This window comes from Balaenoptera borealis (assembly GCF_965194805.1).
Source record: "Balaenoptera borealis genome assembly, chromosome: 12".
NCBI lineage: Eukaryota > Metazoa > Chordata > Mammalia > Artiodactyla > Balaenopteridae > Balaenoptera > Balaenoptera borealis.
The window spans coordinates 49,887,406-49,901,891 of NC_138869.1; the positions used below are offsets into that span (position 1 = coordinate 49,887,406).

A 14,486-nucleotide genomic window follows, 5' to 3' on the forward strand; every position below is an offset into this window, starting at 1 on the left:
GATGCTCCAGGCACATATTGTATTTTATCATCACGTTTTGCGTGTGAAAGATTACGTTCTTTATTTGTGTTCATTCTTGTTTGTTTTCCTAGAGTACATCCTCAAGTAAGATTACGTCTTTAAAGAAATATAAATTTGTTAAAATTTTAAGGGTAAATATTAAAGAAATAGAAATAGTTTGCAAAACTTTCAAACCAATCGAGAGGGGGAGGAAAAGAATCAATAAAATGTGTTCTATCCAACAAGCTTTTGAAATAGAGGGGAAAAAAGGAAACAATGACTTAATCAAGTTTCTTCGAATAGTGTGTCATTTTTCCTGCTTGGCACTGGGATGTATGACCTTGAAGGCCGCTTCAAACAAGGTTTCTGAATGGAAGCTGACTCAAGTTTGACTTTTCAGGAAAAAGATTCACGCTTTCTTCAGAATGTCCAAGATGCTCTGACGTAGGCACTCCTGCACTTTGCCCTGGGCTTTGTGCTTTTGTTGGCAATAATGTCATCCCATGTGATGAGGTGGCTCTTGTGTCCTGTCCCATTGGGTGATTCAAGTAAAATGAAAGGAATGAGCACCTCGCTCCATTCCTGAAAGTCCTTCTTTGTCTACTCAGCTAACAGATAGGCCTGGCATCTTCCTTTAAGAGAATGCAGCTGCTGAGTCCTCCATTTAATTGGTCCATGCGGGGTGGGCTTGGGAGGAATAAGTTAAACTGTGTCTCGCCACCTTATTCCATCATTTAACTCAGCTGTGTCTTTGCCAAGTTAGTATACCCTACATGGAGTTTGTTTCTTATTGGTTTTTTATTCCTAGGGCCCAGTCAAAAAAACAGGAATCTATTCATATTGGGTCAATGGCTCTATTTTGCTAAATGCAATAAATTTATTAACACCAGGAGGAAAATATTCTACTTGATGGTGCTGAACAGTGCAAGATTGTTACTTTAGTTTTCTTCTCAGAGACCTTGCAGTGCGGAAACAGCTGACCCTGCCTCTCCTCACCTCTCTTCTATTGTGACATAATCACAGAGTGGCTAAAGAATTTTCTTTGAGGCTCTTTTCTTTGCTTTGACGGCTTCCAATATAATCTGTTCTGAGGGCAAACACTGACTAATATGCGTAATACTCATGGCAGGACAGGTGTCTTAGTTTGCATTCCTCCAGAAGAAGACCCAGAGCTATGCAAGCAATTTATTTGGTGACCCCAGGAAACATAGGCAGGAGAGAAGAGAAGTGAGACAGGGGAAGGAGGATAGCCAATGAAAGATGTTTAATCAAGCAAAAATAACTGGAACTTAATCACATGGAGGGATTCTGGCAGCCAGCATAAAACATACATTGCCCTAAGGGACAGAGGAACTTCTGGTGCAAGGTCATCGATTCCCCAGAACTTCCAGGCCACTGTACTGAGCAGAGCAGCCTTCAGTGGCCAGGGGAGGCAGACAGTGAAAGAGATGCAGGGGCTGGCACCTGGTACTGGCGGCACGAAACTGTAGGGCCACAAGGGATGTGGATGGAGCCCCAAGAGTGTCCCTCACAGCAGGTTTTGCTCCATTCTTATTAACAAGAAATTATTTCAGATGTCATAACACGGTATGATGGTATGATGATGCTTGTACCTTGCCGGACCATATGTACTGGCATCTTTCATGAGTAACAGACGGCAACCCTAAGTCCTTACAGTCATGTGACCGAGCTGGGCCAATCATATAACTTCGTGCTTCCTGGTGAAGCATAAAGTATAGCAAAACCATAAGCTTATAATTTTAACTGATGAAGCAAATTTTCTTGATAATTTTCAAAATAGCACAAAACAAATGGAATAAAAAAATATTTTGTGCATGTGTCCGTTTCTCAGACCCCCTTTTGGCAGAAAATGCTAGCTTTTATTTATTGAGAGCCAAAATCTATTTTCCCCTTCTTCTTTGTTGTTCAGCTAGACTATATTTCCCAGCCTCCCTTGCAGTTAAGTGTGGCTATGTCACTAGGACCGCTGGCCAGTGAAATTTGAGCAGAAGTGGTATGTGTGCCCCTGCCAGGCCTGACTCATAAAACTTCCTCCATGCTCTTTACCCCAGCCCCTAACTGAGATGGCCAGGCCCAAGGTGACCTAAGACAGCAGAGCCAAAATTAGCCCAAGTCCTTTAATAAGTGTGTGAAACAATCTGGAATTACTCTAGGCTGTTACTTGAGCAAAAAATTGGCATTGTGTTCAGCCATTATATTTTAGTGTTACCTATTATATCACTTTAGTCCACGCTAATATTAATTAACCCCAACACCTACCCTCCGACCCCCATGGACCCTGGATGAAGAATCCTTGCTCAGGGGAAAATAAAACAAAACATATGCCCACAACACTAGGAACAAGCATCTAGGATAATATTAGCCACACTTAAAATATACACCAGAAACTCAGAAAGGCATATAAATTTGAAAAGATTTAGATAGGAGCAACTAGAGAATTAAAATAGCAGAGGTAGTTTTCTATCAGGCTAAACTGAGATTAGGACTCTTTAGCTTAGAAAGAGGATTAGATGAGCTCAAAGTCCATGAAAGCCCGGAGGTTTAGCCAGTGTCAACAGAGTCCTAGAACTTGGAGATAAGAAGTCATTTTCTACCATAATCAGAAAGTAATGTGGGGGCTTCCCTGGTGGCGCAGTGGCTGAGAATCTGCCTGCCAATGCAGGGGACACGGGTTCGAGCCTGCGCGTCTGGAGCCCGTGCTCCGCAACAAGAGAGGCCACGACAGTGAGAGGCCCGCGCACCACGATGAAGAGTGGCCCCCATTTGCCGCAACTAGAGAAAGCCCTCGCACAGAAATGAAGACCCAACATAGCCAAAAATAAAATAAATAAATTAAAAAAAAAAACAAAAACAAAAGAAAGTAATGTGGGACTTTCATTACCCCAAGGATAATAATGTAGATCTTGAAAACAAATAGGATCTAGCAGGTTTTTGATAGATGGTCACTTCACAATGGGCTGTGAAAAGGCAGCTAAGAATGTTCGGGACATATCCTCAAGATCTTTTAAGTTTGATATGAAAAACAAAAATTACTACATTCTCCACCCCCTAAACAATAAAATGTTGATCTTTGGTTAGATTCTGAAGGCTTGATCATTCAACAAATATTTATTGAGCAATTACTATGTTCTAGATATTGTGCTGAGGATACATCTGGGAATAAGTCTACCTCGTGAGTGAAGAAAGAGGGGATGGAAAATAAACAATAATAAATTTTATAATATATTTTAATGTGCTAAATAAGAAAAAAATAGAGCAGGGCAAGGGAAGTGGGATGCCAGGGGAATAGAAGTGGTATTATTAAATGAGATGGTTCAAGGAGGGGAAGGGTATTCCAGGCAAAGGGAACAGAGCAAAAGTGCTGAGGTGAGAGTGTCCCTGGCACATTCAAGGAACAGCAAGGAGACCATTGGAATGAGTGAGTGAGTTGGAGAAAAGAGGAAAATGAGGTCGGGGGCAGACCATGTAGGTCTTATGGGCCATTGGGAAGACTCTTGCTTATACTGAGAGCGCTGGGGAGACTTTAGAGTCTTAAAAGAGGAAGGCTGGGACTTCCCTGGTGGCACAGTGGTTAAGAATCCGCCTGCCAATGCAGGGGACACGGGTTCGAGCCCTGGTCCGGTAAGATCCCACATGCTGCAGAGCACCTAAGCCCGTGCGCCACAACTACTGAGCCTGCGCTCTAGAGCCCACAAGCCACAACTACTGATCCCGCATGCCACAACTACTGAAGCCTGCGCTCCTAGAGCCTGTGCTCCACAAGAGAAGCCACCACAATGAGAAGCCTGTGCATCGCAATGAAGAGTAGACCACCCCGCTCTCCACAACTAGAGAAAGCCCGTGGGCAGCAACGAAGACACAACGCAGCCAAAAATAAATAAATAAATAAATAATAAAATAAAAATAAAAAATAAAAGAGGAAGGCCATGATATGACTCACATTTTCCAGAACATTGGTTCCTGTGTTGACAATGGACTGTGGGGGAGATGGGGGCCGGGGAGCAAGCAGGGATTTAGGAGGCTCTTACAGGAATCTGGGGGAGGTGATGGTGGTTTGGCGTAAGATGGAAACAGTGACAGTGGTGAGAAGTAGATTCTGGCTTGTATTTTGAAGGTAGAACCTACAGACTTGAGGACAGATTGGATGTGGGGTGGAAAAAAGAGAGAAGTTAAAAATGATTACAAGGTTTCTGGCCTGAGCAACTGAAACCTAGGAGCCTGGAAGAGTAGAAATTGGGGAAAGACCAGCAGTTCAGTTTAGGGCATAGAAGGCTGAAATGCCTTTTAGACATCCAAATGGCAGCGTCAAGTAGGAAGATTGTTTATAAACTTCTGGAGTTTATAAACTTCTGGAGTCTGGAGTTCAGGAGGGAAAGTCAGGGCTAGAAGTATAAATTTGGAAGTTATCCATGCATAGATGGTGTTTAAAGTCTCAAGATAAACACCAGATGCAATAAAGAAGCTATTGGTATTAATCCATTTTTTTTTCCTTCTAAGGAATCTGTGAGCAATGCATCAACATTAATGTCTTAATTATAGGATTCCTTTCCCACCCCAATCCTCACCTCTCCATTCTTCCCATCTTCCGAGACTGAGGTTGATTCTCCTTTATATGCAGGGAACAAAAGCAATGTGTTTAATTAGTCATAAGAGGCTAGAAACCTGGAGTGGATTCTGACCTTGTCAATAGTATGTGACTTTAGGTAAGTTAATTAACTTCTCTGAGGTTCAGTTTCCTTATCTATAAACTGCAGATGATAACAGCTACCCCATAGAGTTACTGCGAGGATTCAATGAGCTGTTATTATTAAAGCATTTAGTACTGTGCTTGGTACATATATGTGCTCAATAAATGTTAGATTAAAACCCCAAGATAAGACATTCAATGATAACGTGAATGTGGGTATAATGTAGTTGGACCTTTGCTCTCATTCTGGAATGGTGGCAGGTTCAAGTTCTTTTCTTGGAAGATGTACGTGTGGGAGGTGGTTATAAGTGAGTACCCCACAATCATTTAGGGAGCTCCCTGTCAGTTTAAGCTGATACTTTATTTGTAACAATTGGTCTATTTCCTACATACTTATGAAATGAATAGAAAATATTTTTTTCCTTTTTTTTCACATAGTAACTGTAAGATTGAGAAATATTGATTTTAATGAAACTTCAGTTATGCAACCCTACACTCTACCAGCTGAACTTGGGGGGCCCACTTATGTTACAGTGGGGTGTTAGCACATCACTGAAGTATCACTGGTGGGCAGTAGAGGTGGTGGAGGTGGATACCATGGAAGCCATGCCTCCCTGGCTGGCCCTGAGATGGTCTGGTCCTCTTTATACCCTCCACAGCCATGGGCTATTCTTGGTTGCCCATTTGAGTCCATCCTCCACACAGCAGCTGGAGGGGACTGTTAAAAATCTGCATTTGGGGGCTTCCCTGGTGGCTCAGCGGTTAAGAATCCACCTGCCAATGCAGGGGACATGGGTTCGAGCCCTGGTCTGGGAAGATCCCACATGCCACGGAGCAACTAAGCCCTTGCTCCACAACTACTGAGCCTCCGCTCTAGAGCCCGTGAGCCACAACTACTGAGCCCGCGTGCCACAACTACTGAAGCCTGTGTGCCTAGAGCCCGTGCTCCACAATAAGAGAAGGCATCGCAATGAGAAGCCCACGCACCACAACGACGTGTAGCCCCCGCTCGCCGCAACTAGAGAAAGCCTGCATGCAGCAACGAAGAGCCAATGCAGCCCAAAATAAATAAATTTATTTTTTAAAAATGAACAATCTATTGACACACCAGTACATGGTGTTGTAAAACTGTTCATTAAAAAAAAAAAAAAAAGAAAAATCTGCATTTGACCAAATCACTCCCTTACCTAAAACTCTTCTCTCCTTACCAAACACCATCACAGGCCCGGTCTGGCTCTTCCCCAGAGCTCCAGCTATTGAGAGTCTTTGTCACCGCTGGGTCTCTGTCTCATGCTGCCCCCTCCCCTTTGCATGGTTGGCTCCTATTCCTCTGGGTCTCAACTTAAGCGTCACCTCCTTAGACAGGTCCTCCCAGACCAACTAATCTATCATAAATCTGCCTATTACCTACTTCTAGTGCCTGCATCGTTTTCTTCATAGCACTTGTTACAAGCTAACTCAATATGTGTGCATGTATCATGTTACCTGACTCCTAGACTGAAAGGTCCAATAAGGCCAGGACTGTACCTGTTTTCACTATACTGTCACCCTAGCCTATCCACCACCTGGCACAAATAGACACATACATACACAAATTGTTAAAAAATGACTTATGCTCCTATTTTTTTTTTACAATTTCTTCTATTATCAACCTGAGTTAGTATTTCAACCAGTCCGTATGTATTGATTGGGCATCCATTATGAATCAGGCACTGGTCTTGGTGCTGGGAAAACAACAATGAATAAAGCAGACACAAATCCCTGCCCTCGGGCTGCTTTCTTGCTGGTGAGTCAGCCATCATTTTATGCATGTATGTCCTGTGTCATACTTGCTGGGTTTGCTTTTTTGCTCAGCATCCACTTGACCAGTGAGAGACAGGAGCTGGTGGATAGATGCATCCTCCTTTTCTCTTGCATTCTATGCGTTTCCTCAGAGGGCCCCCCAGTGGGACTGAGCTCAGTTGATCACAGAGGGGACCACCTAGATTAAGCACCCTTGGATGGGCTTTCTCTCCCTCTCTGTTTTGTGTGGTCCTGGTTCCTTTTCCCACCCCTGTTCCATGGGATCACTTCCCAAAAGTAATCACTGCCCTCAAGCCCTTCTCCAACACTGCTTTTGAGGAGAACCCGAGCCTACAGAGCTAGCATTTTAATTCTTCTGTCAGATCATTTTCTACATTTCCATCTTGGGTCCTTTGCTGTATTTTGTGTTCCTAAAGGTCAGGGATCAGATATGGGTTTTTTTGCTGTTTGTTTTGTTTGTTTGTATTTTCCCCCAGTTACTAATTCAGAGCCTGGCAAATATCAACAAACGTGTTGATTTTGATTTGATTTGACAAAAGGAAGGAATAGCGTGGCTTTCTGTGGCTCAAGGGAGGCCAGAGTGACTTCTTTTTTTAAATTTTATTTATTTATTTATTTATTGGCTGCATTGGGTCTTCGTTGCTGCGCACGGGCTTTCTCTAGTTGCGGTAAACGGGGGCTACTCTTCGTCGTGGTGCCCCGGCTTCTCATTGCGGTGGCTTCTCTTGCTGCAGAGCACGGGCTCTAGGCGCGCGGGCTTCAGTAGTTGTGGCTCGTGGGCTCAGTAGTTGTGGCTCGCGGGCTCTAGAACGCAGGCTTAGTAGTTGTGGCACACGGGCTTAGTTGCTCCGAAGCATGTGGGATCCTCCTGGACCAGGGTTCGAACCCGTGTCCCCTGCATTGGCAGGCGGATTCTTAACCACTGCACCACCAGGGAAGCCCAGAGTCACTTCTGCTGCAGAGACCTCTGCTAACACTGGATGAGGCTGGGACCTGCCAGGGCAATGACTGTTTTTTCTTCTGTGTGCCCATCCTGCCTCCCTCCCAGGGCCCTGCACCCTTGACTTGCAGCAGCAGCAGATTATCAGCAGCTCCAAGTAGCTCAGGGCCCATAGCTGGGGGCGGGGGGGTGCTCACTCACTCCAGGCGTTCCGCTTGCCACCTGTTTCCTCCAAGCTGGGAGTACAAGAGGGAGATTGGCCCCTCCTCCTCCTCCTGAGCGGGATCCACATGTCTGCCATCTGGTGCTGGAAACCAAATGTCAGGACCCTGCTCTCCCACAAGGCCACTGTCACACTCCAAACGGCTGAATGAATCATTTCAAAATTCTGTACCAACCTTGACTAAATCTCATGGATATAGAGAGTGACAGGCAGCTGGTAAAGGTGCAAAGACAATTGGACATATTCAGCAGACAAGAGTTGTAGTTATGGGTCTACCACTAATTTGATGCTCCTCTGGTCATGTACCACTTTTCTGCCCACAGTTTCCTGAAAATGAGAAGGTTGGACTAGATGATCTCAAAGATCCCCCAGCTCTAGGATTCTTAAATTACAGAACTGGTAGGAACCTGATCTGTCAGTTATGCTTCACATAGTCTTTTTTTTTTTTTCCTTAAAAACCCTTGCTGTTGGTAACAGCTCCATGTCTGCTCTAAACCCACTAGGAGTCAGCTCCAGCACATTTGTTCTTTGAACTCCCAGGCAGCCATGGTCATTTATGTACACCTGGAATATGCTTGATCTTTCTTTGTAATTGAATTTTTTTTTTCTTTTTTTTGGCCTCGCCATGTGGCTTGCAGGGATCTCAGTTCCCCGACCAGGTATCGAACCCTGGCCAAATCAGTGAAAGCCCGGAATCCTAGCCACCAGGGAACTCCCTGTAATTGAAATTTTCAGTGGGATAATTGTAGATTCACATTCAGTCATAAGAAATAATACACTTTGCCCAGTTTCCCCAATGATAACATTTTGCAAAACCTTAATATGGTATCACAACTAGATACTGACATTCATACAATCCGCCTTATGTGTGTCTGTGTAAGTTCTATATAAATTTTATCACCTGTTCTAAAGTCACAAGCTCTAAAACCACAAGGATCCCTTGTGTTGTCTTTTTATGACCACTTCTTACCTTCTTCCCACCTCATCTGTTCTGCCACTTGATGGTTTTTCAAAATCTTTTTTTTTAATATTTATTTACTTATTTATTTGGTTGCACCGGGTCCTAGTTGCGGCAGGCAGGCTCCTTAGTTGCAGCTCCAGGGCTCGTTAGTTGTGGCATGTGAACTCTTAGTTGCAGCATGCATGTGGGATCTATCTCCTCACCAGGGATCGAACCCAGGCCCCCTGCATTGGGAGCACGGAGTCTTATCCACTGCGCCACCAGGGAAGTCCCTCAAAATCTTTTTATTTGGAAATAATTTCAAACTTACAGAAACGTTCCAATATGCCCTGTACCCAAATTCACTGATTGTTAGTATTCTGCCCATTTACTTTATCATTTTTCTATCAACATTTTTTTCCTTAATCATTTGAGGGTAAGTTGCATACAGGATGCCCCCTTACCCCTACACAATACTGCAGTGTGTATTTCCAAGGATAGGGCTATTCTTACACATGAACATAGTACAAATTATCAACATCAGCGAATTTAACATTGATCCAATACTTTACTATCAGGATTCCAATTTTGTCCACTGGAATGTCCTTTACAGCGTCCCCTCCCCCCAAAAGAATCCAGTCTAGGATCAGGTATCACACTTAGTTGTCACGACTTTATAGCACTCTTTAATCTGGAACATTTCCCAAGCCTACTTTTGTGACATTGACATGTTTGAAGAATACAACTCCTGCCCCCTTTTAAGAGATATTCCTCATTTTGGTTTGTCTGGGGTTTCATTATCATTAGATTCAGGTTATGCATTCTTCCTGGAAATACTGCATAGGTGATGTGTTCTGAGGACATGATATCCATCTGCTTTCATTAAGGATGTCAGTTTTGATCCTGGTCAAGGTGCTGTCTCCCTGTGCCTTTGTATATTGAATATTTCTCTCTTGCTACTAATAAGCCTAAACCACCTATGGGAAAACACATTAATCCAGGCAAGTATCTGCTCCCCAGTAAAGTCTCCCCTAGGGTGAGTATCCATTGATGATTCTTGCCTGACCCAGTCTCTTCTATACACTGACCCTTCCAGTACTGGAAACCAGGTTTTCTATGGTTTAGTTTCCTTGGGTCTTCGGTTCTGGTCTGAGTCTTCTCCATGTCCTCCCCATGTCCTCTATGACCTTTGGCCAGGGACTAGGCCAACGCTGTAGACTCAGCAGCCTCAAGTGGAAATGAGGTCATGCGTGTTGTTCCCCGTTAAACCTTCCACCGGTCATTTGCATAATAGAGTAGCCTGTGAGGACTTACTTCCTGGATCGTTTCCTGATCCGCCACACACCTGTCCTCCTTCCTTACCCTTTTGGTGGCACTTTGTTCATCCATATTCCCCCCACCTCCCGGGTCTGTCCCACCCTTATTTAAGACTAAGGATTGCTTTCCTAAGGGACGGCCCGGCCTGCAGGAACGAAACATCTGGACTTCTACGGCGTTCGCGGCAAACAGTCTCCGCGTGAGTTCCACCCTCCCCTTAGACTGGCTGGACGGACACGGAGAAGTGCTAGAAGTAAATAAGCGCTCGCGGCGGGGGTGGTGGTAGGGGTGGTGGTGGTGTGTGATACCTTTTCCCGACCCAGGTATTTCGCCGGGGACTTCTCCAGGCCCCGCGCGGGTAAAGGCGCAGGAGCGGGTCACCTGCCGGCGAGGTAGGAGGGGCGCGGCTCTGGGCCGCTGGGCCGCGCTCTGCCCGGCGGGCGTCCTGGAGGTGGCGGTGCGGGCCGGCAGGCGGGGCCGGGGGAAGGGGAGGGCTCGGCGAGCGTCGGGCGGTGACGGCAGCGCGGAGGGGAGGTGCGAAGCGCCCGCCCGCCGAGAGCCATGGCGAGAGGCCGCGCCGCGGCGCCCGCGTCAGTGCCCCGGTCCACAGCAGCGCCCCCGCCCGCCGCCCCGGGGCCCACCCGGCCGCCGCCCCCGCTCACCCAGAGCCCCTGACGGCCGCGCGCTACGAGCGAGACGCCGCCGGGGAGCGGCCGCGCGCGGGAGGGCGGCGCGGGAGGGAGCGCTGGGGTGCCCGAGCGCCCCGACGAACCCCGCGTCCGGAACCTCGGACCCCGAGCCCGGGAGCGCAGAGTCGGCGGGCGGGCAGCAGAAGGAGGAGGAGGCGCCCCAGGCGAGCCAGTCGCGTGCGCCCCGGTGCCGCCCGGCCGGCTGCTGCGGAGGGAACCGGAGCCGCCGGGCGGCCGGGACTCGGCCGAGGACAACGAAGAGGAGGCGGCCAGGAGAGCCGAGCGCCCGGGTAGCCCCGCGCCGGAGGCCGCCGGGATCGCGCCTGCTACGGGGCCGCGCTTCGTGCGCCTCTCGAGGGTAAGCCCGTGGACCGCTGACCCGTGCCTCGGGCGCATCGGGCCCGGGGGTGGGTGGGGAAGGACACGGGTGTCCCGGGAGTGTGGATGCGTGGTGTGGTAGCGGCGAGAGGCCGGGACCCTGCGGGGGCGGCCCCCCTCCGGCATCGGCCGCACCTGCGGGAGGCCCTGGGGGGCACAGGAAGGTGCCAATAGTGCATCGTATCGGTCACGCCGCGTGGCCTGGATTCCGGGCTCCGGCACTCCGAAGTGACAGTGAGGCGACCTTCAAAGAGTCCCGAGCTGAGCCAGGCTAGGGCGAGAGCGGAACCCCGATTGCCACTCACCCGCAAAACGAATGTAAACTACGTTTTCTGAGAGTGTTCCGGTCGAGACAAATGGCTTTTAGGACCCCTTCTTTCCATCCTGAGAGTTAACAACTTTACTTTGTCACTTTTTTGTCCTGAGTTTTTCAATTCTTTTCGAATCTCCAAGGTCAGCCTCCTGCAGGTAACAAGAAACTTAATGAAGTTTATTGCCGCTTCTTTTGTAAAGTTGTGTTTAGGGAAGTACAGGTCAAAAGCCCGGCCCCGCTGCTCTTGGGGCTGGCACTGGATGGCCCCTACCCGTTCAGTCTACGTGCTTTAGAACCCTTCGCTGCACTTGTTCAGAAACTGAAATCAGCGTACACTTTGAGCGCCTCCTAAGTATGTCTAGGCCTCTGATTAAAAAATATTTTTTCCGATAAGCTTCTCTAGGACTTTGTTTGCTTCAAACAAATGTGTGGATGTTGTCAGTGTCTGCGAGTGTGTAAGGCCGGCTGGGTACCCTTTCCGTGGAGCATCTTTTGGTTATGGGGTGGGGGGAGACAAACCCCAAGGAAACTAGGAACAGGGTCCTTTCCGGTTTCCAACTACAAGAGCAGCAGAGAGGGAGGTGGCCGACTGAGCAATGTGGGCTCTGGGCAGGCTGCATTGGGAAGCGTGTCCCAAGTTCCAGTGGGGGATGACAGGTTGGCTGGCAGGTTCAGAGTTGGACCTGGAGTGACAGATGGCACCTTCCTCTTTCTCTTGGTTTGGAAAGATCACGCTCGTCTGCCCTTCGATCTCTGGCCCCAGCTTTATCACAGAGGTGCCCAGAGAGTCGTGGGCTGAGCCACCTGGAGCGCTGAGCCGGGCTCGGGGATGATGCTGAGCTGGGTAGAGAGCCCATGTCTGTGTGCAGCAGGTTTGGCAAGAGTTGGGTTTCAGCTTGGCCTGAGCACAAGCCGTTTCCTGTTTGATGCCCCAGGGACCTGTGGGATTTGGTTTCCCATCCCCAGCTCTCCGTGAAGGGTGTCTCCACTCTGGCTGTGTTGTTCACACTCCTCTCTGGTGTGTTAAAAAAGGACATTGGCCTTGGAGTGGGGAACCTGAATTCAGATTCCAGCTCTTCTCTCTCTTTGCTGGCTGGGTGACCTTGGGCCCTTATTTAACCTCTTTGACTTGGCTTTCCCCTCTCTGGGATTGTCCCTCTAAAACAAACAAACAAACAAACAAGCAAAACGCAAACAAACCTCACTGGACTGTTGTAAGGATTAAAGAGTGTTTTGAATGAAAGTGTCTGTAAAGGTTTGAATGACCTGGGAGGATTTTCAGGTCTTATTCCAACATGACTAGATTTGTGACTTGGTAACATTTTTGAGCCCTAACGGGGATAAGATAGCAGATATAATAGTGGTTATTTTCCTTCTTATAGATTTATTGTGAGGGTTGAATCAGATCCTGTAAAAGGACTTTGAAAATAAAATAGCATTATTCACATTCCGAGGAGTTCCTAAAGTTTCAGTTTCCAAACTAGCAGCATTTTACTGTTTGCCATCTGATGTGGACTGTCTTCTGAGCCCCTACCCCTGACCTTGCACATAGTAGGTCTCTGTAATTGTTAGATGAGTCTGGAATTAACCCTCTGGGCTTCCCATCTTGACTGCCTGCTCCCAAGATGGGCAGCAGACCTTGGGCTTTCTCTGCCCCCTCAGCTGTTGGTGTTTTCGTACACTTGATTATTCTTTTGCACCATACAGCCTGGAAGACAGCCGAGGAAGGCAAGCAGGTTGGTGGTCGCTCTTCCTGACGGGGCAGTTCTTTATTTCTCCTATAGGGCTCCAATGAGAAAGGCATTGGAGGGTGAAGAGTTCATTTAAACTCATTGAGGGTTGCAGATATTAAATCAAGCCTTTCACCTGTCTTGCAGTTTAATAAACTTGAGGATAATGTTACAGTGGTCAGCCTGTTCAAATATATGATTACATGACCCTTGGTTTTGAAAATGAACCCTGACCTGTTTAACTCATCTGTATTTGGTATGCACCATGATTTTTGTGGGAGGACAAAGGGATGGTTCTTTTAGGAGATTCAGATGTTAGGGAGAGAACTCTCTCCACCAAGCCCAAGGCTCATGTGTGTTCTTAGATTTTATCTTGGGTGAGTGTCAGTTGTATGGAGATACACTGTGAATGGGTCTTCTGCTTCCTCCCCCACTCTTTTTTCTTCTTTTTGAATAAATGTTCCCTATTTTGACTTGCCTTCTTATTAGGTGTATCCAAATGGAGGCCACCTGCACTGTTGAAAAATTCAAAGTTTTAGCAAAGAGACAGTAAATAATAGCATATGTGTCAATCTAGGTGCCTCTGAGCTACATATAATACCAAATGATGTGTAGCTGGTTAAAGAAAGGGTTTGATGTGTGTTTATGAAGGGCTGTGTGGCTTCATTATTCATTGAGAAGCCTGTTTAATTATGTGTTTGTTAATACTGCACCTGAGGTAGAAGAGGGTGGACCTGGGTGGGAGGTGAGCTCTTAAGTTTGTGCTTCTAGTCTGGCATTCTAGGAAAGACTGCTCCGAGACTCACCTGGGTGGTGGCGAGAAGCACTGTAAATCTCTCTGAAGACTGTCTAGGGGCAGTGACCTTTCAGACGGCCAGTCACAGTCTTGGGAAAGTCTTTTGGCTTCCGTGTCTCAAGCTGGGAAATGGATTCTCTTCATGCTTCTGAAACTTGGCCTCATAACCTTCAGGGCAAAGGAACCCTGGAAAGGGGGATTGGGGAGCTCAGCCTGAGATTTCCACAACTTTTCAGTGTTACTTCAGCGATTCCTTTTATTTTTTGAAATTAATTAATTAATTAAATTTATTTATTTATTTATTTTGGCTGTGTTGGGTCTTTGTTGCTGTGCGCAGGCTTTCTCTGGTTGCGGTGAGCAGGGGCTACTCTTTGTTGCGGTGCGCGGGCTTCTCATTGCCGTGGCTTCTCTTGTTGCGGAGCACGGGCTCTAGGCGCACGGGCTTCAGTAGTTGTGGTGCACAGGCTCAGTAGTTGTGGCACACAGGCTCAGTAGTTGTGGCACAGAGGCTCAGTAGTTGTGGCTTGCGGGCTCTAGAGCACAGGCTCAGTAGTTGTTGTGCACGGGCTTAGTTGCTCCACGGCATGTGAGATCTTCCTGGACCAGGGCTTGAACCCGTGTCCCCTGTATTGGCAGGCCGATTCTTTTT

At 47.3% G+C, this 14,486-nt stretch overlaps 1 protein-coding gene across 1 annotated transcript in view; it reads left to right on the top strand.

Annotated features, from left to right (window-relative positions):
* Positions 1 to 14,486, top strand: part of LOC309607395 (uncharacterized protein) — a gene marked incomplete at its 5' end in the record, with an annotated part of 81,233 nt that overhangs the window by 11,284 nt on the left and 55,463 nt on the right. The window contains 3 exons of the mRNA XM_082345828.1: positions 7,998 to 8,073; positions 10,065 to 10,184; positions 10,255 to 10,978. Of these exons, the coding sequence (XP_082201954.1) occupies positions 7,998 to 8,073; positions 10,065 to 10,184; positions 10,255 to 10,978 (920 nt within the window). The remainder of the gene's footprint in view (positions 1 to 7,997; positions 8,074 to 10,064; positions 10,185 to 10,254; positions 10,979 to 14,486) is intronic.